This window comes from Taudactylus pleione, unplaced genomic scaffold, assembly GCF_031769625.1.
Source record: "Taudactylus pleione unplaced genomic scaffold, aTauple2 ptg000041l, whole genome shotgun sequence".
In the NCBI taxonomy this organism is placed as follows: domain Eukaryota; kingdom Metazoa; phylum Chordata; class Amphibia; order Anura; family Myobatrachidae; genus Taudactylus; species Taudactylus pleione.
Window position 1 is genome coordinate 31,217,834 of NW_028284443.1, and position 27,445 is coordinate 31,245,278.

General features: G+C 43.3%; 1 protein-coding gene across 2 annotated transcripts in view; it reads left to right on the top strand.

Annotated features, from left to right (window-relative positions):
* Window positions 1-27,445, top strand: part of TMEM117 (transmembrane protein 117) — a 493,666-nt gene that overhangs the window by 66,923 nt on the left and 399,298 nt on the right. The window contains exons 1-2 of one of the 2 annotated variants that reach the window (XM_088458025.1): window positions 1,633-1,981; window positions 13,814-14,109. In XM_088458025.1, the coding sequence (XP_088314151.1) occupies window positions 13,836-14,109 (274 nt within the window). In that variant the 5' untranslated portion in view covers window positions 1,633-1,981; window positions 13,814-13,835. Of the gene's footprint in view, window positions 1-1,632; window positions 1,982-13,813; window positions 14,110-27,445 lie in introns of those variants that run through there. The other variant, XM_088458029.1, reaches the window with a different exon arrangement.

A 27,445-nucleotide genomic window follows, 5' to 3' on the forward strand; every position in this document is an offset into this window, starting at 1 on the left:
AGATGTCCGCAGCGGCCATTTTCCGGTGTTCTGAGCAGCGCAGACACCCGACGTGGGACCACGGTCAGGTAAGTCTAAAATAATATGGGTGCAGTGCGGGGCCCCCCTGGACCTGGGGGGCCCGTGTTCCCCGCACACACTGCACCCATTATAGAAACGCCACTGATTACCAGATTTTCATTCCAACCAGCCAGATTGGACAGATATCTGACCGATAACTGCATAGTGTATGCCCAGCATAACTGATATATTTGACCTGTTTACCAATTATTTTCAAGTACCTTATACTAATACAAGGGGGTAGATGTATGATAGCGGCACTTAACGTGCCGCTATACCACTTTCTGCTTCGCCTCTTTACCGAGGTGAAGCAGGAAGCACTACCGATGAGATGTAAGAACATCTCATCAGCCGGAGAGGGGAAGCGTTAACTCCCTCCTCCGGCGCTACCCGTTAGAGACAACAGCGAATCAGCCTAGTGCTGATGCGCTGTGTCTCTCTCCCGGCCGGCTCCACTGAGCATGCGCGGGATCTCGCAAGTATCGCGAGATCCCCGCGTGGAGCCCTGGAGCCGGCAGCCGCCACCGTAGCAGGGACAGCGCTGTCCCTGCTGTGGGGATAGGCTACCGCCAGGCTGTAGCTGTCGATAACGACAGCTACAGCCGGCCGAACGGTCATGCGTTATGACCGTTCGTACATGGCCCTGCCGTCGGCGCTGCTATCTTATAGATAGTAGCGCCGATAATGACAGGGGCGCACAGCGCCCCTGTCATTTACCGCCCAGACCCCCGATCATACATCGGGGAGAAGTGGTATCAGCGCACATAACGTGCGCTGATACCGTTTCTGGGCTTCGTACATCTCCCCCAAGGTTTAATAATACTGAAAATCAGATTATAGTAATATACCAGTGTCAACAAAAAAAAGTTTTTGCAATGCTTTTTGTAATTCACGTTAAAAAAAAAAAAATAGTAAAAAATGCATATAAACTACAATTTTATTTCTGCATGTAATATGCATTTACATGTGTACATTTACATATGCAAGCCAACAGCATATTTAAATATAAACACAAATGTTTTTTTTCTTGACACTTAATGGACTTTTTCAAATATGTTCACAAAAATGGCACACACATGACAAAACACCTGCAGAGCATCGCAATGCAAGTTTAACGTGTCCGGCCAAAACACAAATATGTACTCATTCATTTGCTACAATCATGTTTATTTTGGCAGCCATTTACATGTACGTAACCTGTGTTACAAATCCATCTTGAAAATAATTATTTTAACACCAGTGTGTATTTTAACAGACCCTCCAACATGACCGCTTCCATCAGGTACAAAATGCTCTGCTCCTGGGCATCCCCTCAATATTTGATTGCAGCCACCTGTGCTGAACACCTGTCTTATTAACTAGTTCAACACAGGTGACTCCAATTATAAATTAGTTGGGAAGCCCAGGAGCAGGATTTTGATGGAAGGGGTCATGTTGGAGGGTCTGATCTAGCCAAAGGCAGATTAAACCTACAACACGAGCTCCATCCTCACCATGTAAGCTTTAAATTGGCTTTATCTTTTAACCCTTTACTACTTAAGACTAGTAAGTATAGCTTTCCTTTACAAAGGTGTACTTTACATGCTGCATGACGTCATTTACGTGACAATCCGATGAATTGCTACTGTGTTCCCACAATGTTATGTCAGTCCGTTATTTTCATGCTTCCTAGTCACTGAATTGCAGTGAGTGAACATTAGAGAGATCTCTCCAAAAGGACACGAGCTGCTGCTCTCTGTGTATGGCATGTTACACAGCGTTATAACAGAGACCATTACAGAATGACGGACTGAATGGCAGAGGGAGGGCGTGGGCTGCTGGATCTCTGCATGGCTATTTCTGGAATCTGCTGAAGCAATGCCCTGGAAGCTCCCTCGGAGGAGAAAGATTCATGAATAGCGAGCAGGGTTTGGTCTGGCTGGTAAGTGATGTTCTCTGTACAGTCTAATCACAGAGCTCATTCGGCATTATACAAAACCCTGCAACGTCCATTGTTCTATTAATATGTGATGTGAGAGTGTTGCCAGCTTCCCACAGTAGCACAGGGGGGTGAGCACGGTGCAGCCAATCTATTAGCAAAAAACGTTTTAAAAATAAACATGATGTCAGACTATAAGGTGTGACGTACATCTTTAAATCTTATTTATTAGGGTATTGTGTCAGTGCCTATTGGAGGAGTGGTTCAAGAGGGAGAGAGAAGTTTTAAACTTTCATCCCATGTGACTAAAATTTAAACCATACATTTTTTTTTTTTTTTTTTTATGATATTTGACATATAAGTGGAATATTTTGTGTACAGAATGCGAATATACAATTAACCCCATGGTGCACGGAGAAAATATTAATTGAATGCTCCTTTTTAAAAATTTTAAATAACTTGTTTTGACACTTGTCATAGATTGCATTCTGGTTGTTTTGCATATTGAAGTGTTTAGATACAGTAAAACAGGTCTGGCAAGTTTCATTTCCAAGTGATTCAGCAGAGGACAAAATTGCAAACCCGCACACAAGCAGCTGTGCAATTCAATGCTTGCTAGAATGCAAATGCAGAAGGAGGTGTCTGACACCTCCCTGCTGCATCTGGGATGCCAGCGATGCGACCGAGATCGCTGCACCAGATCGCCATCGTGACCTTTTGGTCGCAATGTTGGACGGTGGCGGTCAGCGGAGTAAGCCTCAGCTTTTGCAGGCTGGCCAGCTTGTGAGGCTAGGATTCTGTGTCCATGGACGCAGGTCCTGTCCCTGCCACTCCTGGTAAATGGGGGCGCACTCTCCCGTTTCCGGGAATGCAGGCTGTCCCCGTAAAAGCCTCTGCCTGTCATAATCTGGAATCTGCATTCAGAAGTGCACGTGGATCAGGCCTTCGGAGTAGAAAATGGCATACATCTACGGCAATATAACTGCCGTTTTTATAGAGGATTTGTAGAGTTTCTCATTAATTGATTAGAGTCTGGTTAAACCAATCTTTCCAACATATTTTCATTTGCCTGTTAAGGCAGGGGATTTTTATATAGCTTGGGGTTAGAATTAGTATTGGTATCTTTTCTATAATGTAAGAGCGTGGTTTAATATTCAAGGTTACAGACCTCTCACGTGTGTAATGTTCCCTGTTTCATTCTACTGTAATTTCCCGCCAGGTCAGAGCAGGTAGACCACTGCTTCCCCTCATGGCCATTAGACTGCGCCTCATATCAGTCATGGGGCGTAATTCAATTGTTTTCGCGGCCCGCATCTCCCGTCTAAAGTGACAGGAGATCGCGGGCCGCTATTCAATTGTGCCAGCTTTTCACGCTGATCGCACCCAAAGTGGTCGGGTCTAGCCGCGTAAATTGGCTAACCCCGACCAAAGTGCTGGGCGCGATCGCGAAAAGTGATGTTTGGGCGCCCAAACATGTCACTTTTCGCACATTTCAGCTCTCATCCCCCAGGGGTTGCGAGCTGAAATGTAGCGCTTGGCAGCTGATCGCGCCCGACAGGAGCAAGAATAGAATAGCTCCGTCGGGCGCGATAGGGGATGAAAACAATTGAATTCCGCCCATATTGTTCCAACATCAGATGGCGGGGTTGGTGGAAACATGGTCAGACATTGAGGTGTGTAGTGTAATCAGATTTCTGAGTCTAAAGGGCACGTAAGCAGCTGAAATTCATCACCAACTTGTTGAGTATGCCGATGATGTCATCGCACAGAAACAGGTTTGGGTTTGGTGCACTGCCTTTGATATGGAAGGATAGACGTTCAAGATGAGCAGCGATCCGGCTGGCCAAGCACATACACCACAGATAAGTTTATGCCGCATAGAAGGTCTAATTCAGGAGGACAGACGTATTTGAGTTGGTGATAGTGCCGACGAACTGAACATCTCGGTGGGTACTGTGCACAACAACGTTCATGAGCAACTGGGATACAGGGAAAAGTGTTCAAGCTGGGTACGAAAGCAACTCGCAGAAGTTTACCAAACCAATAGGATGGGATTGTCTCTTGTGCACTTGACGTGGTCAGGGGCGCTGAGAGGGGGGAGCGGGTACTATTTACCCTCCCTCCGGCCCAGCGTGTGCTTGGCTGCAGTGGGAGACTGCTAGCGGCTGTTGAGCAGCAGTTGGAGCAGTCTCCTATGGCTGTGGAGAGGATCAGTCACACTGATCGCGCCCCCGCGCAGGCGGTGGGGCTTACAGCGCCCCCCCTCACCCCCCCCCCCCCCCCAGCACTGCAAAAGTTTTTTTTTTTTTTTTTTACCTCAAGAGGGCGTGGCCACATCTCCCATGATGAGGCCGCGCCCACTTCACCTGGGCCCGGCCGGGCACTCAAAGCCTCTGGACGTGGTACCATGAGAGGAGAGAGCAGTTCCTGCAGGGTATTGTTACAGGTGATGAAATGTGGGTGCATCATGTGACACTAGAGATGAAGCAACCATCCATGACCTGGAAACTTGCATTGTCCCCACCTTCAAAACAACTCCATCAGTAAAGAAGGTCATGGTGACAATGGTTTGGGACCACGAGGGCATGCTACTTGTTGATTTCTTCACCAAGGGAGATACTGTGAATGCTACCTGCTATTGAGCCAGTTGCGGAGGGCAATTCATCGGAAAAACGACCTGGGTTGCTGCAAACAGGTATTGTATTGCCAGGCCACACTTGGTCAACTACAGAATTTAGTTGTTATGGTGCTACCAATGGGAGATTCTGGACCTTCCTCTCTTGGACAATTGAAGAAGCACCTGGGTGGAAGGCGATTCGCAACTGACTGTGATGTTCAGCAAACTGTCATGTCCTGGCTTCAGGTGCTTTACACTGATTTATTTTATGCCAAGATAGATGTCTTGGTGTACCATTGTAACAAATGCTTAGACAAGTATGGGGACTATGGAAAAATAATGTGATTATACGTATATGTACAAGTTGAATACATTTATGCAATGAGAGGTCTTGTTACCTTATTAATTGAACCACACTCCTATATAGCACTAGTTATATTACACAGCACTATAGAGACTATGCAATCATTCACATCAGTCAGATATTCTCTCACTGTGCATCTACCATGAAATGTAATGGGAAAAGTCTTGCTGTTATCCTTTCATGACCATCTTAATGCATACTTCAGGGGAGATGTATGAAGCCACGGAGAGGAAAAAATAGTGAAGTTGCCAGGGGCAAGCAATCTGCTTCTAAGGGGGTGATTAAATTGTTTGAGAGAATTAGCTCCTGTCTAAAGTGGCCAGCAGAAATCTATGATAAGTGCAGCCTCTGGGCTGGTTGTCCAAAATAATTCTTAGCTTCCGGCCACATTTAAGTTTACTGTCATTTCAAAGACTGTGCTAGGTAAATTACAGAAGCTGATCGATTACTTTGAGCAGCTAAGGGTGAGGGAGTTTTCGGGTAGGGCATGTACCCTGGGTGGTGGAAGGAAGGAGGGTTGGCACATGCTAGTCGGTAGGGAGCTGCAGGGCCGCAAACCGTGGCTCTGTCTTTTGCCTTGTCTGGGGTCTGCTTCACCGAGCAGCTGCAGATTGTGTTTGTGTTGACACACTGACCATATTATGGGAGGCAGAGATGTGCCTGATGTGCTGTTTAGTCAGACATTCTTCTAGTGATGAGCCTGACCAGACACAGCACCCTGTACTACTTCCCCCTCCAAAAGTACAGTTCTCACTTCAGCGGGACTGCGTGGAACAAGTTAAACTTTCTGGATCTTGTACCTTGTAGACAATGCCATCAATAGATGGCGTTGCCTAATAGCAGCCTATGGTCATTCTTTAGCATTCTCCCATGGGAGGGATCCAACAGGATCCCTCCCAGGGTCCCCTGTCGCTCGTGCTTGTATAGAAGGATTCCTGGGTCATAAACCTGAAAGTCCCCTCTTCGTAAAGGACCGTTCTCTTTGAACCACATGAAAAAGGTTAACTTTTTTTTTTTTTTGTAATTTAACCCTAGCCATAGTGCCTAACCTTAACCGTCCCCTTTAGCAGCCTAACCCTCCCAAAAGTGCCTATCCCTGCTGGTGCGTCCTAGTCACATCACATCTCGACTTAGATGCATTTTTGGCAAAAGAAAAAGACACCCGATGCTAGCAGAGCAACACGGGACCTGGCGGCTCACTCACGCCAGGCAAGTCGCACTGTGTGGCGTATTGAGGCTAGCTGTATGATGACACATTTCTACTGAATATAGAAACGCTTTACAGGGGTATTAGAGTAGAGGCACAGCATAATGTAGTGGTTAAGTTGCATAGCCACATCAGAGGTGGTAGAGGCTGACAGTAGAGCAATTTAAACATGCTTGGGAAAGGCATAAGAATATCCTTACAAAGAACTGAGGATCACATAGGGTTGAGGTTAACAAAAGGTAAAAAAGGGCAGACTAGATGGGCCAAGTGGTTCTTATCTGCTGTCAAATTCTATGTTTCTAGAATGCCCTTTCATACAGAGCCCTTGGCAAAAGTTGGTACCTGTATGATTAAGAAAACTTTGCTGTACAATAACTTTCAATGTACACAGGATGCTGCACTGTTTGGATCGTGCACCCTATTTCGAGAGATGTGTACCTCCATTGTTTCAGGCTCCCGCTGGCATTGACTGCTGGTTGTGTCCATTGTGGCACTGGCAGGGTGCCCCGGACATGAACCCGTTAATGTTAGGAACTGCTAGTGACAGAGAAGCCGTGACGAGGCCTAGCAGTTTCCTATGTATTTGCAGATGCATGCAACCAATATCTCTGAAATTCTATTACCATATAGTGTTCATATATTGTTGCAGGTACAATTCAGTGTGCTGAGGAAAAATAGGGGGTTAAAACCCCCTCCCTTTTCTTCTAGGGGGTTATAACTGCAAGAGTTTTCTATAATGTAGTAATATTCAAAATTGTATTCAGATGGGCTCAAAATTGTGTCTAAAATGCTCACAAATAAGTTGGCAGCTTTAGTAAATATACCCCTACATCTTTATCTATAGTGCAAGTCTTTAGAAGTAGAGTTGTTGCCTATAGCAACCAATCATTTATCTAGCACCCTCTAGAAGAGAATAGCTAGAATCTAAGTAGAATCTGATTGGTTGCTATGGGCAACATTTCCATTTCTATAAACCCGCACTTTAGTAAAAATACACCGTAGACTCCAAATAGCACGTAATGTGAAAGCTGAAATTGCCACCAAAGTTTCTCTTCCACGGCTGACGTATGTTAACTTGTTACTTGTAGCTTCAAGGACTAAAGCTGGGTATACACCATACGACTGTGCATCCCAGTGATGTGGCGACTGATGTAATGATACACTGTGCATGCCATACACACTGCACGATGCAGCTTATGATGTATCGTTACATGCTGCATATAATAGAACGCATTGTCCAATCTCGCATGTAGGACAGCAGATGGTAAGATGCGATAAACAACTTATCCGACGTACACACTATACGATGTGTCCAATATATTGTTTCGATTCACTTCTGATATATCGTAAAATCCATTGTTTAGTGTGTACCCATATTATGGCAGAGCTACAAGTAAATACATGGTTGCTATAGCATAATCCAACATCTAATTTTAAACTGCATACACACTGTACGATCTGTACCACCAACGACATGAAATATATCTTCGAAAGATATTTTTCAGTGAAGTTATCCTGCCACATCTCTGAACAGGCAAAGATGACTATATCATCCAGAGTGGCCTGCATGTACGGACGATCATAGTATCTTTATTGTTCATGCGGGTACGCTGAATAAAAATGACCGATATGATATATCATTCAATGATATCGTTATCGTTTATATCGTAATGATATATCGTTCCGTGTGTATGCTCCTTTAATTGGCCACGCAATTTGCTAAAAGACCACTATATGCCCCCAGCCCACTAACAGAGTGCCACGAGACTGCCACTGTAACACTTATTTAAAGTAATATAAATTCTTCAGCAGCATTCATGTTATGTATATGATCTGCGGGTGCTGTCCAAGCTATGGGATTATGACCACTCGAAATACAGCAGCAAAATTAAAGAAGTCTTAAATGCTGGCAAGAACATGTGACTTCAAAATGACTGCTTATAAGCAATCAGTGCCATGTGTTTGACTAGGCTTCAAAAAGCTATATAGTGCAAAGGCTTTATACAGAAAGGGTAGTTGTATGGACAGCCTCAGAAACTGAATGTGCTGTAGGATCAAAAACAATACGATGGGATATTAGTCTTATTTATTAATTTGTAGGAAAGCTCAGTTCTAGACCTGAAACCTACTTGGAGATATTCTGGCTACTTAATTCGGGAAGGGGCAGCCAGGTAGGAATAGCGGGGGGAGCGTGGTGCAGTATAGGGGGGCAGACCTGGCATTGGGGGCGTCGTTGTGGCTCTTCCCCCGCTACACAATGTCGAGATTACCGGCATTGTGTAGCAGGGGACAGGCCATGATGATACGATTCAGCCCGAATCATGTAATTGCCCGCCTGCGGGAGGGTCCGGGGGTAGGCAACCAGCTGGGAGACTTGCCCGTTGTTCCTGGCAGCGGGAGAGCCACCCAATTTTCGGGAGCCTCGCGCCCTTTCCAGGAGAGTAGGCAAGTATGACCGAGGGATAAATCTACAGTGCCTTGCAAAAGTATTCGCCCCTCTTGGCTTTTTACCTTTTGTGCTACATTACAACCTGTAATTTTATTTAACTTTTTTATATGAATTTTAATGTGATGGATCTGCACAAAATTAGGCTAATTTGGTGAAGTGAAATGAGAAAAATATATATAAAAAAGAATCTTTATAAATAAACTTCTGAAAATTGGCATGTGCATATGTTCATTTGCTATGAAACCCCTCAAAAGTTTTGGTGCAACCAATTACCTTCAGAAGTCACATAATTAGTGAAATGAAGTCCACCTGTGTGAAATCAAAGTGTCACATGATCTGTCAGTATAAACACCCCTTTTCTGAAAGGCCCCAGAGGCTGCATCACCACTAAGCAAGAGGCATCACACCATGGAGCTCTCCAAACAAATCAGGGACAAAGTTGCTGAGAAGTACAATTCTGGGCGGGTTATAAAAAAAAAAAAATATCCAAATCTTTGATGATCCCCCGGAGCACCATCAAATCCATCATCATCAAATGGAAAGAACATGGTACCACAACAAACCTGCCAAGAGAGGGCCGTCCACCAAAACTCACAGACCGGGCAAGGAGGGCATTAATCAGAGAGGCAGCACAGAGACAAAGGTAACCCTGAAGGAGCTGCAGAGTTCCACAGCACAGACTGGTGTATCTGTGCATGTGACCACAATAAGCCGTACACTCCATAGAGCTGGGCTTTATGGAAGAGTGGCCAGAAAAAAGCCATTAGTGATAAAAATAAGAAGACACGATTTGAGTTTGCCAAAAGGCATGTGGGCGACTCCCTAAATGTATGGAGGAAGGTGCTCTGGTCAGATGAGACTAAAATTTAACTTTTCGGCCACCAAGGAAACGCTGTCTGGCGCAAACCCAACACATCCCATCACCCCAAGAACATCATCCCCACAGTGAAACATGGTGGTGGCAGCATCATGCTGTGGGGATGTGTTTCAGCAGCAGGGACTGGGAAAATGATTTGAGTTGAGGGAAAGATAGATGGTGCTAAATACAGGGATATTTTTGAGCAAAACCTGTTTCGGTCTGCCTGTGATTTGAGACTGGGGCGGAGGTTCACCTTCCAGCAGGACAATTACCCGAAGCATACTGCTAAAGCAACACTCGAGTGGTTTAAGGGGGAACATTTAAATGTGTTGGAATGGCCTAGTCAAAGCCCAGATCTCAATCCAATTGAGAATCTGTGGTCAGACTTAAAGATTGCTGTTCACAAGCGGAAGCCATCCAACATGAAGGAGCTGGAGCAGTTTTGCCTTGAGGAATGTGCAAAAATCCCAGGGGCAAGATCTTAGAGACTTATCCAAAGCGACTTGCAGCTGTAATTGCCGCAAAAGGTGGCTCGACAAAGTACTGATTTTAGGGGGGTGAATAGTTATGCACGCTGAAGTTTTCTGTTATGTTTTCCTAAATGCTGTTTGATTCACAATATTAAAAAAAAAACACAACTTCAGTTGTAGGCATGTTCTGTGAATGAAATGATGCACACCTTAAAACAAGCCATTTTAATTCCAGGTTGTGAGGCAACAAAGCATGAAAAATGCAAAGGGGCGGTGAATACTTTTGCAAGGCACTGTATATCTTGCTGATATAGTGCCTGGTTCAAAGATTTATGTAGTGAGTTAATAGATGCCTCCTACATGCTTATGTGATCCACTGCTGTGTCTAAAGGCCCAGCATCTGATCACTCTGTGTGCACATACGCAGAACAGGTTCTGTGCATGCGTAGTACAGAAAACATCAGAGATGTATGGTAAACCTTTGGTTTGCGTACATCGCTGAATTGGGCCCATGGTCAGGTTTTGTATAAAAATCATTGAGTCTGTCTGTTTTCATACACAGTTTTATACAGACTGCCAGCAATTTGTCTGACAACAGTAATACTCCTTTCACATCGCAAATGGCGGGTTGCACCCGGGATTTGTACACTCCATCCTAGGTGCGACTCGCCTGAGCCCCCATTCAGACTGGCAGCCCAACCCGGCAATAATGCCGGGTCGATGCCATCACTGCTGAGCTTGCGCTTGGAGATGAGATCATCTCCAAGCGCCGGTTCTTCCTATGCGGTGAATGGGACCCGGGTCGCCTCAAACTGGGTTACCAGTTCACACTGCACCGAGAGCCGGGTTGAATTCTGCTTGTTACCTGAGTTGAAATGCCGGGTCGCTTGAGCCGGGTTACTTCAACTGGGCTCTTTCACACTGCACAGTAACCCGGGTTGATGTGCGTTCATGTACACCCGGGTTATTTGATGGCAGTGTGAAAGGGGTATAAGTGACTTGGAGGTAGGGGGCAAAACGATACGGCAGAGAAAATCCCTGGACATATGGCTTCTCAAATAGTACTACAGCATTTCTCTGCATTTTAGCTGTTTGAGCTAAGTAAAGGCTATATTTTCACACTGCCATAGGCAACTTTAGCAGCGCTAAGTTGCCTCAGCTGTTAATAAATAGGTTAATTATCGATGGCTTCGCCACCTCTTATCTGCTCCTTCATTGTGTTGCCTTGTGATCTGGGTGTTATCTTTGTCAATAAAGTTTATTTATTTATTTTTTTAACCTGCTGCTGTGCTTCCCTGCTCACGGGACTGCATGACACAGCTTTTGGGGCTAATTTAATTGGTTGTTGGGTTTTGCACAGAACCTGTCAGTATGAGAAGTGTGTGTCTGACCAGTCTGCACTGAGAGGGTGAGTTTTAGTAATAATCGCGAAAGCCGGCTCCTGCTATGCAAAGGTGACAGACGAGGCAGGGTGCCTGTTTCTCTGTCAAAGTAATATTTTATCAGGAATCTTAGCAGGAAAAGTAAATCTCATTCCTCACAACCATATAGCAATATAAACATTTGGCACCAAATAGCATTTGCCTTAATTAAACTACACTTGATACTGAGTGCTATGAACTTTTCTCGTCCTTGGCTCTTGTCCTTGGCAGTATCTCCTTGTGATGAGGCAAATTATTAAAGCACATGTACCAATTAACTTGCCTATCAAAACAGGAGGATACTAGTAAGCCTATAGATGTCATATAGGACAATTCACACATGCGTTTAGTTTGTATACACTTAGAGTAACATGTTATTGCTATAATGTGCACATCCCCCTGCCTACTCCTCCCTGGTGGTGCTGTGCTCCCCTTCTTCCGTGGGCTGGCATCCTCCTCTTTCATGCTACCGACCAGCAATGGGTAAATTGGTGGGGGGCTAAAATTAAGTAATTTCTTGCTAGCCCCACCAATATAAAATCATTGCTTTTACTTTGTAAACTTTGAAATGAAAGTAAAGCCTTTTATTGAGCTATAAAGTGCACAACTGCACCAACACCTACTTCCCAAATAATAACCCCTCACTCTGCTCAAGATTTGCTCTCCAAACCCACTCTCCTGCAATGCTCCACTTCCCAGTTATACAACTTTATTTGGGCTGGACGTTCCCTCATACAACAACATTTTCTCTTTTGTAGTCAAGCTTCTCAAATTCCAGAACCTCCTTCTTAATCTCCCCGTGTCATTCTGCCTGAATCCTGATTCCACCCCGCTATACAGTCCACTTATACAACCTACTGAACCACAAGCCAATGTTACGAAGCACTCTTACCCATTACAGTTGTTTGGCTGGACAGATATTCTGTAAGTTGTTCTTTACACCATGGGCCAAATGTGTTATGGTGCGTACACACGGTCCGATTTAAAATGAACGATAACTATCATATTGTGCATTTTGCAGTGGCCAACGACCTGCGATGTGCGGGCACGTATGGACGTTAACTATATCATCCATCACCTGTGCATGTAGGCCAACTTGGTCGATATCGTCCAGTTTACTATAGGGGCCTGTGATCGTTGTTCTCGGGTCGTTGGCCATCGTTGGTGGGTTCGTGGTTTGCTGGATGATCGATATCAACATCAGCGGTTCTGATAGCGGGTTCCCAAACCCATGATTAGTAAAATGGGCGTGTGAAGCAAGGGATTTCTGTAACATGGAGGTTTGGCCTTTAGTGATTCGGAGATTTACTAAACTGCTGGGAAATCCACCAAGTCAGTAGTTTAGCAAAACCACCACTTAGTAAATTTCCCCAATGAGTTTCTCAAGTCAGTGTTACTTTTGTGAGCCTTTGTGTTCAACTCCAGGGCAACTATTTTTGTTTGCTTGCTCTAGAGGATAGTCAGTGTATTTTTATCTTGCTAAGTTGTGTCCTACTTTGCTGTTTTGAGATATTGGGGGGCATATGCATGCACCTTCATGACCTAACAATATTAAGGTTGATGGTAAGTGGCTTGGATTGCCTTGTGCAGCATCTTTTGTAATACACAGCCGTAAACGCACGTTTTACTTGGGGCTCGTGTATAATAAAATTAAACTTGTTATAAAACAGGTGAAGTTGGAGAAAGCTGGTACACACTTCTGAGTGTACCATGCTGGGGGCACGGTGACTTGATTGCATCATCTTGGCCCTAACCCTGCTAGACAATGCTGCGGTTACCGGCATTGTAAAGCAGGGGTGGGGCCAAGATGACGCGAATTGCATAGTCGGGCGTCTAACGCCCACGCAACCTGGTTTTCAGGAGCCTCCCTGCAGTTGCGGGAGAGTAGGCAAGTAAGGAGAGTATCTTTACGCAAACATTGCATTGGCTTGCGCATTTAAAACTGTAATCTATATAATACAGATATTCTGTGTTTGATTTTTATTTATTAATTATGTAGTCTTTTAAAGATGTTTTAGAACTGTAAAATCTGCTGTCAAAAGAGAGTATGTAGTAATAAACATAGTATTGCGTACTGTGCTAGAAACTCCCACTGTCTGTTTGAATCCACAAAGAGTCTAGCACCATACACCCCTCTGATTTTGTGTGTTTATGGTTGAGAGTAATGCAGGTTACCCCTTGTATTAGTTGCTGAGTGGTAATTGTATCTAACCTTAAGACTTATTTATTTTTATATAACAAATTTACAAGCTTAAGGATCACATTATGTTTATGAGAACAGGTAATTCCCTGAAGAGATTACAATCTATTTATGGTGCCTGTAGTAAAGTCACTGCTTCCCAAATAGGACACATGCGAATATGGTTGAGAATCCCTTCCACTATGTGTGCTACTTTGCTCTCTGATATTTATGAATATACACTAAAATGATTTTCATATTTTTTTTAGGCTTTTCCTGAATATTATAAGGATGGATAGAGACTTCCGTTATTACTTCCAGCATCCATGGTCACGTATAGTTATCGCTTACTTGGTGACATTCTTTAATTTCTTAATATTTGCTGAGGATCCTGTTTCTCATAGCCAGACAGAAGCCAATGTCATAGTTGTTGGCAACTGTTTTTCATTTATTATGACTAAATATCCGGGAGGAGCTTGGAACTTTTTGAAAGTCATCCTTTGGCTTGTCGCCATCATAGTGGGGCTTGTTGCCGGGAAGTTCCTGTTTCACCAACGCTTGTTTGGTAAGTCCTATGTATTCCCTTAACTGTACTAGTGTTTGATATATATATATATATATATATATATATATATATATATATATATATATATATATATATATATATATATATATATATAGGGTAGTACCACACCTTTGCACTGTGCAAATATTAGTGAAGTAGTGGATAGCAGAACAACATAGTTTAAATGGGAATATAAGCTTTAATTATGTTAATTTAGCCCTAATTTGATTTAGTCCCTCACAATGTTACTTGATAATGCATCAACAAAATGACAGCAAGCAACACAATAAAGAAAAAAAAAAAGAAAAAAAATAATTATATATATATATATATATATATATATATATATATATATATAATGAGAGAGATCGATCTATCTGCCCCCCCCCCCCATATGCAGTGGGGAGAGAGAGAGCTCTCTCTCTGTCTTCCCCAAATCCCCCCCTATGCAGTTGCAGGAAAATATCCATCTGTCACATGAGTTAGCTGATACACAGGCCTACTGTTATCAATGGTAAAGGCATAATCAGTAGACATGTTAATAGAAGCGCTACTATTAGCTACTGTGGTTGCTTTTACAGTTGAATAGGAAAGAAGCATTACTGCATGTTTGTATCTGCACACTTAAGCTGGCCACACATCTAAAGATTATCTGTCCAACTAGTTGATTGGTTGGAATGAAAATCTGGTAAGGTATGAAAGCAAATGACAATCAGCAATTTGCTCCCAAACGCTGGAAAATGGCCAAAAACTGTTGTTTGAACAAATTGTTTAGATCAAACATATAACAAACTTGTCTGAACGACCATCTTCATCTGTTTTCAGGCATTTAGGAGCAAATTGCTGATCATCATTTACTCCCATACATTACCAGATTTTCATTCATTCATTCCAACCAGCCAACTAGTTCGATGTAAGTTGGTCTAGTGTGTGGCCAGCTTTAGATTTCCTCATGTATTTCTAGTTACACACTTTTATTTTTTTTTATTTTTTTTTAATATATACAGTGCATGTGATTTTTAAATCTAGTGTATGATGCATTCACTCCTAAACTAAAACTGTTTTGTATAGGTACATCAAAGATGTGTGTGACTAGCCTCTTCATACACTTACTGTGCTGCCCTTACACACCCCGCTTCTGTGTAAGAGGCTGCAAGTGCTCGCTCCGTGCAGTTCGTATTTCTGGTGCTAGTTATGTGTATGTCCAGTGCAACAAATTTTTTCATGAAGAGCAAAATTACAATGTGAACACTCCCTTGCCCCAATCTGTGTTACTGGATAGGTGGAGGGTTGTGTATCTTTTGTACGACTTTTAGGAGACTGTTTTGTCTTGTATTTGAAGTTGGGTCCTATGTACATGAGGGGCCTTTCTTTCTTGGTCTTCTTACAATAGTGATATGTTGCTACATTTCTTACTACACACACTTTCACTGTACAGGAAATCAAACTTCTTAAATATATTCTTCAAATATGCTTTGCAATGATCATGTGTTTTATACTGCTTCTTTTATATTCATTTCATTGTGGTATAGTTGTCTTTTTATATAAAACTAGTAATCGAACAGTATTGGTATTTTGCTGGGTACTATATTGAAACCACCTTATTTCCATGGTTTGTTACATGGGTTTAAATTGCTATCAAAACCCAGTTGATATCTTAAGGTAGTAGTTCTCTTTAGGCCCCCCTAATCCTAGCAACCATTTGTACCTGCAGCGAAAAATCAGACCACATTTTATATCTAAAGGTGGCTGCCTTAATCTGTTGTGTGGTCTTTCTTTATATAACTGGGTCCAGACCTTCCAACATTACCCCTTTCACCAGTTACAACATGTGCTGATACTGGGTTTGCCTTTTAATTAATGATTGCACTCACCTCTGTTAAATTAATTAACTGATTAACACAGATTACTGCAAGCCCAGAGCATGTTGTACCTTCTTGGAAGAGTTCGTGTTGGGGGTATCTGGGTGTAGGCGCACTGGGTACTGAGTGTAGGGCCCACTGTATTTACTAGATGGATGCATGGGTTAAATCTCCGCTGAAAACCAGGGGTGTGTAAGAGGGAGGACCGTTCACAAGTCACAATCTCTTCTTTGATTGGTCGTCTCACTCACCCCTCTGTTGCAAATTTAACTAACTTTCTATGTAACGATTGTGCAACTTTTAACATGGGATCTGATCACTTCGAAGCTAACCAACCAGGTGCTACATTAGTGCAGAAATTCACACATGTTGTCTCCCCGGATGTCTGTTCTTCCTGCTCTAAAACAGTGTGACCCAGTTGCTCTTCTATTTGCTGTATTAACATAATTTGTAGCTCTGCCCCTTCCAAGCGTAGCAGGAAGGACCAGTGCAAAGTCCCAATCATGAGCATTCCATTAATGCAGACTTTTGTTGGTCTGCCTACAGCAGGAGGGACATATGGGAGCCTTAACAGGAATAAAAGCATGCCAACACCTCTCAATAAGATGTATGTATATGACAGAAGTGAAACTGCAGAAATATACTACTTCAGTTTCTGAGTAATTTGCCAGTCTGCTAGTCTCTGAGAGCTGCTGTCTTTATGTGCATTGAGAAAATTATACTGATCAATAGAAAGTATATAGCTATAAAACCTGGCTCAGATGTTGTAGGTTACTTGTCTATTGTTTTTGTATCACTTCTTATTTACTTGATAGATCCGTTTTAGTTTGAAAATAATCTTTTCATTTTATTTTAAAATCTTTTCATTTTATTCCTAAGTGGCTGGTTAATTTTAATACAAACCTCATTAATTGGTGGTATTTCCATAATCAAAAACATAATCACGCTCTACCTATTCACCTTGTTATTCAGTAAAACCTTTATGAAGGCAGTTGGTTTTGTGCAGAAAAGTATATTTATTTATATAAAAGCGCCTGTTATTTATAAAGAGACATATTTTGCACTGCACAGTTTGTATGATTTGCAGTGGTTATATTTCTTTTTTATTGCACCATATTTACGACCGATTATGCAAAATATTAGATCTCCTTATACCATATATGCCCTTTGGGATAAGTGTTCAGGAGCTGACATTGGAATAGAAGAACAGCATTGCGCCATTTACATTGCATAAACTGGCATTTTGCAGTCTTGGCGATAGAATAGTAGGGTTCCTCTGATCACAGCAGCAGACACGTGCTGTAGAAACAGTGCATCAAGTCCTTGAAGATTCCATGAGAAGTATCCAGAGCCCCAGGGGCTGCATACAACCAATTTGCCAGGGCTCTGTCAGTCCTATAATACAAAGCTTTCATTTTATTTTATAAATACAGTATGTAAATATCAGTCTTTCACAAAGAATGATCATTGAAAATAATCCTTGCAAAGTCTGCTGAACAATAGCGGAACTATCCTTTTGTATGTTTGCTCAGGATCAGCATTTTGCAGTGCATCCTTATAGCGGGATTGGTTTATTTGGCATTTGAAGCAGAATTTAATGCATATTTATAAGGTTTTTATTTCTAAAATAAATGTAATGCAACAATTTTATTTCTGCAAACCTGTGTGAAGAAAAATTGTGGTTAAAAGGGAACACTAAAACTTGTTATACATACAGTATTGTTCCTTCAATTGGTGAACACATGGGCAGATGTTGTGTTCCAGGTGCATGTCACACACTTCCTAACTTTGTACTCTTATTTTTAGTTGCATAAGACAAATAAAATAACACAAAGGTGATGAGTACCTGTCTTTAAGTAAAGTTTGTGTTTGTTGTAGTAAAGAAAATGTGCCAGTTTTGCCACCTTTTATACTGTTCACTGGCATACATATGTGAGGGTGGGATGGCTAGATGTATGATCAGTGCTCATCAATGAGTTATAGAAGGTTGTACCATGTGCATCTTAAATTCACCAGAAGTTGGTGGTTTGCTGATAGAGAGCCACTGTTATTGCAAATCTCTGCACTTCTGACATTGTTGTGAAATTTGCTTTTATTTACATGGTCACTGATTCTTAACTTCAACATGTGCACCTGTAGAAAAAAAAATAAATGTTTACAACCATAAGTATATATTGTATGTACAAGTTTTTAGGTAAATTATCAAAACTTAATATATCCGATACTTTTGTATATGTATTTTCCTACAATACAGTCGGTAATCAAATTACACTGCAATCGCCATTCTTCTAGCTTTAGCTTGTATCTAAACGCACAATAATTACAATGTCAAACATCTCCTGTTCTGCCATTGTTCAGGATCCTTTCAATATTTATGGTTTACTACTGGCTAATTAGACAATGTGTATTTGTGTTATTGATCCTTTTTATTTCTGTTAACGCAGAAGAACCGTTCACCTAGAAATACATTCTCACAGTGTGACAAATGTAGAAAATAAATGCTTCACCAATACATAAACTACAAGTGCAACAGGATTTCTATACATACCTAGAGAGCTATTATTTTGGTGCAGACTTGTTTCATGCATTTTACAGCTGCCATCTTTCCTGAGGAAAAGAACTACAAATTGACTGGCATTTTAAGAGGTGAAGTATTGGGATGTTATGATTCAGGAAAAGTATTTGAGTATTAAAGAGCAAATATAGAGAGCATCAACAAAAACAGAGGGAAGGGCAGAGCTGGATGAAGGCTTTGGGGGGCCTGGGGCTCTTAATACAGGGGGGGGGGTGTCATAAAGTATAACATTAAAATGTTATATTGTGGCAATATCAAGATAGGTGGCGATAGTGAGCTTTGGTTTCGTGTGGAACTGGAGGGATCCACCCCCACAGGGAAGAAAAAGGAGTTGTGATCACACCTAATGACTGCCTAGTGGAGTCAGCCCAAAGAGGACTCTGGCAGACCAGTCAGGCTGCATGTGGACACAGTTCAAGTGGGATTGTGGTAGCCAAAGAGGCCAGTGTACACTACTACTGCCTTCCAGACCTGCAAAGCGGTAGGGAGGACAACAAATCTCTGACTCTGGGCCTCATTTATCAACTAGTTTTATCATTCAAAACGAGCGATAAAAATTGTTGCGTATGATAATGGTGTTTTGGGAGCTGATTAACTTGAGCACCATTTATCATACGCAACGAGTTCTATTACTCGTTGTGAATTATAAAACTTGTTAATAAATGAGGCCCTCTGTTTTTTGTGACGTTGTCGCAGCCAAGTCTGGTCAGTAAGCTGTGAAGGCTAGGAGGCCTGTGTGTCCATACCTGCATGGGGCAGGGAGGACCACCAGAGAGACTTTGCGGCAGCCAGGCCAGGCGGCCGTATCTATACCTGTGAGAGACAGCAATAAAGACCAAGACTGTATTAAGGGCCTGATGCAGATATGTAATATAGTCAGAGCAAGCAACTGTGTACTTGCACAAACCATGTTGCAATGCAAGGTGTGCAAATACATAAAAAAAAAATTGCAAGTGGGGTAAGTACTGGATGCTTTTGCATGTAGCCCACAAATGCTTGACAGCTTTATTTTTATATTGCAATTTATATGTACATTTGGATACACCCTTCTCAAATCTAAAGCTGTTCACCTATACAATCAGGCAGTTCATCCAATATCGAGAGAACGGCCGTTGGATTGTATAGGCGTGTATGCTGTCCCTATGCAGGAACATTAGCCGATAAATGGCTTTTAATGCTCCTGCAACGGTTGGGATTGGGAGGTCGCATCATATGTACGGTTTAATATTTATCTGGTTAACATCCCGATCCCATAGAAGCCCGTACACACTGTGCTATGTCTGCACACTGTGTACGCGGCTGACGGGGGGGGTCACACTGGCAACAGACTGCACGGCTGATCGGGACAGTTTTACCCGATCAGCCTGCAATCGTAAAAGTGTGTACACAGCTTTAATCTCTCTGCACATGTTACTTCTGCCCCACCTGCAGTGCAGCATGGTTTTACCAAGATGCACAGTTACTTGCTCTTACTCTATTCCCAACTCTGAATAGGGCCCTAAATTTGCAGACTAGCTGCCCTGTTAGTCAGGGTTCAAGTAGTGAGGTAGTGCCCTGAAGGATGACCCTTATTTAAGCACCTAGACCACAGGTTCTCAAACTCGGTCCTCAGGACCCCCAAACAGTACATGTTTTCCATGTCTCCACACTGAATCAAGTGAAATAATTAGCTCCACCTGTGGACTTTTTAAAATGTGTCAGTGAGTAATGATTACACCTGGGCACCTGCTGGGTGACCTGCAAAACGTGAACTGTGTGGGGGTCCTGAGGACCGAGTTTGAGAACCACTGACCTAGACACTGTACCACCGACCCCTCTACCGAGCTAATTACCCCAGATTGTCAAAAAAAATTGTGTGTGTGTATATATATATATATATATATATATATATATATATATATATATATATATATATATTTATATTTGTGTGTGTGTACAGAATCCAGCAGTTGTGTAAAGGATATTGCAGCAACCCCTTAGCCTACCGTATAGAGTGATATAACAAAGTCAGTAAGTTGGCATTCAGGAATTTCAACAGAATTATGAAAGGTACTGTAAACCACTGTCCAACATTTTGATTTATCAAATCATTTGAAGTAATTGAAAGGTTGGACACTGGTTTACAGTACCTTTTGAGCATCCTGTTGAAACGTCGGAAACTCTGAGTGCCACTTTGCTGACTATACTGTATATAGTGTGTGTGTGTTTTTGTAAATATATAACAAATAAGTCAGCGTGCTAGATTTGATCCTCACAAGTGTTCCCATGGGACAAGAAGTCCCAGACTCAACTGCTGGCTGACTCCTCATTTTAGAGAGTAAATCCCTAGCCATCTGCTTGCACCCAGATCACATATGGATCGGTGTCTTCCCCGTCTTAAGCCTGTATTCACTCCATGGGCAAACTGTATTCAATCTAAAATTGAACAAAATGGAGGGGGCGCCGCATAGTGCATCACAATGATAATTTCATGAGCAGATAAAATTACACACAAGCCATCGCATGTCAAAAGAAAGTATAAACCATCCGTGGCAAATACAGCTGATCCACGAGCGGTCATCCATACACTAGGCCACGGGTGGGTTGATAAATGAGGCCCTCTGTTTTGTGAAGTTGTTGCAGCCAAGCCAGGTCAGTGAGCTGTGAAGGCTAGGAGCACTATGTGTCCATGCCATGTGGGAGCAGCAGCTGAATCCACGTGATCTGTGCATGATGTTCTTTTTAAGGGTTCAACAGCCTGTGAAGACCCTCCCCAGCTAGTCTCTGTGTGATGCAACTACATGTCACTGCCCTGACTTCACTGACTGATTGCGATGTCACTGGCTAATCCCGCCAGTACCATGCCACACAATACGGACTTGTATCTGATGGCTGGGAGGCAGGCAGATGGAGTGGCTCCATCCATGGCCATCAGGCATATGGCATGCTTGCAGAGTGTGCAGCCTGCCCCTGAGAAGGAGTGACCAAAAGGGAAGATGCAGTGGCCTTGCATTGTAACAATAAGCTGCACGGCCCCTACTAGGGATTGTGTAATGTACTTCATCTGGTCTGCCCCCTCTCCTGCCTATCTGCCTGCTCTACCTCAGCTCCTGCACTCTTTCGGAGTATTCAGTCTGTTGCCACTTCCCAGCAAGGAGCTGTTATTCCTCTGGATGCCCTCCCAATGGATTGTCTGGCATCCCTCTCAAATTCTTGGGAAGGGCGAGCTGCCCTCAATCTAATGCCCCTGCCTCTGACACGCCATCATAGGTGGATAATCTCCAACACATTTTAAAGTTGCATCTGAGGATATGATAGATCATTGCTTACAGCCAAGTCAGCCCAGTTGGGAAAGTGGCGTGGCACAGGTGGGCGGTGTTTGTGTGTCGGGATATGTGATGGCGCGATTGCGCCATCATGACCCCGTCCCCGCTATACAATGCAGAGATTACTGGCATTGTAAAGTGGGGGATGTGGCTGCGTTGATGCAATTCAGTGCAAATTGCGTCATTGGCTGCCTAGACCATCCAGTGGCCGGGTCAGGTGGACGAATCTAGACTTTAGGGGACTTGATGACTATTCCGGGTGGTCAGGAGTGCCATCCGATTTTCAGAAGCTTGCCGGCCGTTCCTGGAGAGTAGACAAGTATGATTTCAGCACTTCATTTGCTTTTGTTGTCATAATTGCTAGCAAAGATCATTCTGTCAATGGGGGTGATTCAGGCTCAGCCTCTATTGCTATTGCAGCTGCTAAAGTGGTAGCAGCTGTGATAGCACTATTATGGTAATGCATCACGCCTCCTGCATGCGTTACTGATCCAAGCTCGTCCGTGGACGCAGCATCGGTTATTCTGCGCGATCCTTGGCTGGCTGAGCGACCATGGGGTCACTCTGGCCGACCGCTGCAGATACACAAAAGAAGCCAGGAAATCTCAGTCAGCGACCTCTTTCCCCCCCCCCCCCCAGTGGAAGCGCCACATCTCCGTTTTGTGAAACTGAGGCCGTCACCGCACATGCCCAGAAATGGCAGCAGGCTGTCAATCACTGATAGTCTGCTGCCGGACTGCAGGTGGGATCGCAAAACCATGCGTCCGCGCAGAAGAGTCACAATTGGAGATGTGCGATATCCATCGGGTTAACGCACATCTCTGAATCAGCCCCAATGTTCTTTTTGGTCCTACTTTGTTTGACTGACTCGACTCGAATCAGTCAGACATAAATAGGATAAAAAAAACATTAACAGAATGCTAGCAATTATGACAGCAATGTAAATGAAGTGCGTACATCATATTTGCCTACTCTCCAAGACTTCCAATTCATTGTTGATAACGTTTTCTTTCCAAAGTCATTAATGTTCAACTGTTTTGTTCACTTATACAGTTATCTGGTTATATGTTCATTAAAGATAATTCAAATTAAACAGTCTATTCCATACGGTTTTCTCCTCCTATTCTGTATCTATTTCACCCTACATCATTCTACACCTATAACTATTTTGTCACAACAAAGACCATTTTCTAAAATACGTAGATATACCACTCTTGGGTGTGCGGTCACACACTTTGGGTGGTTGAACGCACTTGGTCTTCGGCCTTGTGCATCACGATGCACATCAAGGCGTGCATATATCATAGTGCAACCACCGAACAGTGGTATATCATCTATAAATATACTCACGCATTCAAAACAATAGGTGCCTTTTTAATACAAAATACCCATGGATTAAGTGGCACGCCATGTCACCTATTTCATTTTAATTAATACGAAAAAAGTTAGAAGAAATTGAAGAAATTATAATTCCCGGGACCATCCCACTGTCAGAAGAGGAGAACCTGATGTTGGAAGCATGTTCTTCTCAGGCTCTCATCATCAAGGCTCAATGTGCCCTCCCCTTCTGTTTCCCAGTGTTTCTGTACACTGGGAGCATGCACAGGCTGCCCCTATGTGTTCTAATGGACGGCAGCCCAGCACTGTTCAGTGAGCTGAGCTGTCAGTATGATAGCTGTCGGCAACTGCGGTGCTGCACTGCGGTTCGGTTATGGAAAATCTGGTCTGTGGGGGAACACATCTGTTTTAGCAGTACACAAATGGGCATTGTTTAGTCTAGTTTTCAGGTAGGGGGTAGAAGAATTGAGATAATAAAGACTATTGTTCCTTAAGCCGTCCTGTTGGATTAGCACAGGCTATGTTGAAAGTCACTGCTGTTGTGGTGGTGTACCATTGGTAAGTGAGGCACCTTCTGGGTAATGGAGCTATTATCTAATAACTGTTACATTTTAATTCAGCTTGGAGTTCAGGACAAGAAACATCAGTCTAACAATCTATAATAGACAGAGATCTGCCTAATAGGAGCCGCACTGCCCTAATTTTGGCTTGATGGGCTTGCTGTACCACTCGGCTCCACCCTGTTTGCCTAATCCTACTAGTTGATGCCAGCCATTCCGCCAACAGTGAGGTTAAACTGCACACCAATGTGCCCTGCCCAATCACTGCCAGCACCAGGATCTATAACTGCTTATGGAATTGTTCATTCTTGAACAATGTGTAGCTGCTACTGTGCCAATCTTGTTGGTTGTTGCAGCTTAAAACTTGCTTTGCATTTAGTAAGTGGTAACGCTTCAAAGCCACCACTCTCCAGTCAATAATATAAATGTGAAGCACTCCTACTACTAATGAGTAAGTGTTAATCAACAGTAACACTTTATTATAAGTAACAGAGCATATAGTCAACTTTTGTCTGTTTTCAGACAACATCGGTTACTCCTCTTCATAAGATGTACAGTAGTTCATCTGGGGAGCCCTCACTTCTCAAGACTCTGATCAATCAGGCACCATGTGCTGCAGTTCCCAGGTCCTGTAATGAGCTGAGGGCTATTGTTTAAGGACCCTGCATAAATAGTAGAATCTGGGTGTTGCATTTTAGATGTTAATACCATATTAGTTACTGGGTACCAAGCACTGGCTGGGGCAACATAGTATGAACCATTCTTATTTCTAACCCAGGGCTCGACAAATTCCGGACGCCAGGTTGCCATGGCAACCAAGATTTTAGTCCTGGCCCCTAGATTTTATAAGTAAACAGTTTTAAATAAACTAATAAAGCTAACTGTAAAAAAAAAAACCAAAGGTGCTTGCAGGTTGAGATGGGGCATGCATGTCGCAGGATAAGGAGTGTGTACCCGCCACATGCAATCAGCGTGGCTCCACCTCCTCCCTCCTGCAAGTGTGTGTGTGTGTGTGTGTGTGTGTGTGGTAAAAGATACACTGCCTCAACTTCCCAGCAGTGTCGACAGTGTGTAAGGGGGGATGGACAGACTGACTCATGGGCCAAGCCACCATGCTGTCACTGCCTGTCAGCAGCTACTGAGCCTGCCCGGCCTGACAGGACTACTTGATAGTGGTCTTCTGCCAGAGGCCTCAGGACATGAAGGACTTGGCTGGCTGCAGGGTGGGGGTGGGGCTGGGGCTGTTCCGGCTCCTCGGACTGGCACCTGCGGGATCAACTTTTACAGGGAGCACATGCAGACCGATTCTGAGGAGGAGGAGGACTCCGGCCTTGAAAGTAAGTGGCTGATACCCCTCCCAGCTCCCAGAGCATGAGGTAGATAAGCCTGCAATCCTGTCCTGGGGCTCCTACAGTGCCTGGTAGGTACTTGAAGTTCCCCTACAAATTTCTCAGCCTGTTGCATTGACTTAACTGTCAGGGGAATGTCTCTATGGTGGTATGGGGTAGCCTTCCATTAATTCCACTGCAGGTGTTGCTGCTTTGGAAAGGGGGAGGTTTTTTTTTTTGTCCACAGTGGGCTACTGCCCAAGGAGTCACGGTGTTTGTATACACAGAGGGCTATGGCCTATGGAGTTATGGTGCTTTTATACACACTGGGGTACAGGTACTTTTTTTTTTTTTTTTTTTCCGTACACACCGCCACTTGTGAGTCTCTAAACAGCCACTTAAATTAGCAAAGTATAGCGCAGCAGAGCAGTGCGGAGCGTGATGGTGAAATGGCGTTGAGTCCCGGTCTCTGTGCCTTAAGTAGAGGGGAACTCTCGCGAGAATCCGACATCAGGAAGATGACGTTCGGCCTTGCAGTGGGGTCCGAGTCAGACGGGAACACCTGCTGTTCGGAGCAGTTCGGATTCCACAGAATCCGAACCGCTCAACCCTACTTATAACAGCATAGAATCGCTTAATATACAAAAACATTAGAATGGCAATAAACCGTGATGTCGACATGCATTGAAACGATATGCTACCCGATGTTGGACACTCTCATGGCTAATACCGAGACCAGCATACATCTGGCTAGGAATAATAACCACATACTAGGAAAGAATCTAATAATATGAGATATAAAACAACCGTAGGAAGGATATATCCTAAAAAGTGTGCAAACTCCCATGACCCACAGCCCTAACAAAGCAGAGAATTACTAGTATTAAGGCAAGGGCCCGAAGGCGCCATTCTAGCCCATGCCACTCAACCTGGGTCTAGGATACATCCAAAGATACTAATCGCACACAAAGAGGGTCACACCAGGACTAGAAATTATACCACAAAGTATTAATGCCGTCTAGTCGCTTATAAAAAAAGATTGCTTTCCAGTCTAATCGTGTGGTTCCAAAGTACAAAAAGTTAGTTTATGTAGAAAAAAAATAACACGATAGAAGTTTTAACAATTAGAGTAAAAAGCAAGAAATATACAATAAGTACAGCCCATATACACGCTAGCGCACAAAATTCAGCATGCAGTCATTCAGTTCTGAAGCCTGCGGTCACAAAATGGAGATGACTGAATGCTGGACCAAGGACACAGGTATATATACATTTCAGTTTACATTGGAAACAAAGGACACAGTTGGCAGGTTTTCATTGGTCCCGGCTCCAAGTCAGTCTGGTCATTGGTCAGTTTATACGGTGTCATCAGGGGTATGGGTCAGTTCTACAACAGTCTCTATTGTGCGTTTTCCCGCCGAAGAATGAGTTAAAACTGGCTACAACACTACATACAGAAAATAGCATTCTAATCAGTAACCCCCTATTATCCATAACTAGTGTATGCACGGTGCAATCTCTTTGCCGATAGAAACGGATGTCTGCAAATAGACAGAGATTTAGTATGATACCAAACATGACATGTCCACTATATTCTGAACCTTAGATCTCTTATACATTTGACATCGTAATTATTAGCTAACAATACCTCAAAATAACTCTGGTTATTATTTATAATGTGTGGGAACCTTTTTATAAGTGTGTGTGTGCGCGCGCGTGTTTATGTGTGCGTTCGCATGTAATTGTGTTGAATTCGCATCGGCATGCAGTAGTGTGTCATTCACATGCTATCAGACAAGGGACGATAGTGTAGACAGATATTAATTGTATAACTGATTCCATCCAATCATCTGACTTTGACAGGGAATATGAGGGAAAGGTCTAGTAACCCACCCCCAGAAAGGAAACTATATTTGAGACAAACATCCAAACTCAGGGCACACTAAATATGACAACCTAAGGCCTGATACACCCAGTGCAAGTGCTGTACCATAAACAACAAAAATAAATAAACCCGATGTAGAAAGACATGCGTAACAACCGAACTAACGAGAAACCAACCCCTGTATACCTATACCCAAATGTGGCATACCTTCGAATCCCTAAATAGCCAACCTTTCTCCCCACCAGCCCCTCTTCCAACAAACTAAGACATATGCACACACATACATCTAAAAATAGAAACTAAAGGAAAACTATAAACAAAGGACGCACACCTTCAGACACACATACAGTGGCCCCCGGGCCGCAGCGTCATGCGGGCCGTGGGCCGGTGCAGTCTGTGACACAGACTGCACCGCGTGTGTAGCGCTGACCGGACGGAGTTCGGTCAGCGCTACACTGACAAACACACAGCCGCCGGCTCCGG